A 1,117-nucleotide genomic window follows, 5' to 3' on the forward strand; every position below is an offset into this window, starting at 1 on the left:
ATAAGAGACAAAGTTTACCTTGATGGTATTTGAACTCAGAACTTGAAGTGCCGTAAACAAAATACCGCATGGTATTTTATCCGACGCTCTTACGATTCTGCCAGCTCAGCAGCCTCACAAACAATAACAATTATTTTTTACTCTTAGCAGAAGACCGCAACAGTTAAAGGACGAAGTACAGTCGTTTAAATTACCGACCTCCAAAACATTACTGCTATTTTAGCTTACAAATATGCCCCTCCATCACCACCACCACCACTACCAATCCTCCTCCCGAGAGAATTTAGAAAGAAAATAATATTTGCCTGCTCTAAGCGGGATTCGAACTCGGAAATGTATTTTAATCAGCAAAACAAAGAAACGAATACACAAATAAGTCAATAGAAAGATAGAAAGAAAGAAAGAAAGAAAGAACGAAAAACTCACCTGAGCAGTGAAACGAGTGAGACATGTCGTTTGTATAGTCAGCCGTGTCATAATGTTCATGTAGCGTGTGTTTGGCGATAAGGTGTTGTCGAAACAGACGGATCTTGGTTCGCTTCTCCTCCACAGTTTGGTTAATCCGCGAGACGTCGGGCACTTTTCGTAGTCCCAAGTTCCTGAGAAGGTCGTTCTTGACGGCTTTCAACAAGGCCGGGTCCACTCGCCCTCCTTTGTTGGTGTCCGTGCCAGTAGCCTGTCCTGATTTATCCGGTAGTTCCATGGAAGCAGGGGCCGCTGGCACGGCGATATTGGTGAGCCGTGGGACATCTATTTCGGTCGCTGATCCGGCGATGTTTCTGTCTGCTACCGCCTCGTCTGTTGTTGGGATTATTTTGCTTTCTGATGTATGCGATGATGATGGTGATGTTGTTGTTGATGTTGCCTTTGTTGTTGATGTTGTTGTTATCGTTGTGGTTGATGATGATGACGACGACGACGACGAAGATAACGATGATGATTCTGATATTAGCGATGATGTTGATAGTGATGATAATGATGATAGTAAAGTCGATGATGATGATGATAACGATGATGCTGACGATGACGATGACGATGATGATGACGATGATGAAGATGATGATGATGAGTTGGTGATGATGCTAGTGTTGTTGTCACTGTTGTTGTTGTGTTGGGG

The 1,117-nt window shown here is 43.4% G+C and overlaps 1 protein-coding gene across 2 annotated transcripts in view; it reads right to left on the bottom strand.

Moving 5' to 3' along the window:
* LOC106874725 (protein decapentaplegic) overlaps positions 1-1,111 on the bottom strand; it is a 162,565-nt gene extending 161,454 nt beyond the window's left edge. For both annotated transcript variants that reach the window (XM_052975945.1, XM_014922555.2), the window contains exon 1: positions 427-1,111. In XM_052975945.1, the coding sequence (XP_052831905.1) occupies positions 427-703 (277 nt within the window). In that variant the 5' untranslated portion in view covers positions 704-1,111. The remainder of the gene's footprint in view (positions 1-426) is intronic.
* Between the last annotated feature and the right edge of the window lie 6 nt (positions 1,112-1,117).

This window comes from Octopus bimaculoides, chromosome 23, assembly GCF_001194135.2.
Source record: "Octopus bimaculoides isolate UCB-OBI-ISO-001 chromosome 23, ASM119413v2, whole genome shotgun sequence".
Classification (NCBI taxonomy): Eukaryota; Metazoa; Mollusca; class Cephalopoda; order Octopoda; family Octopodidae; genus Octopus; species Octopus bimaculoides.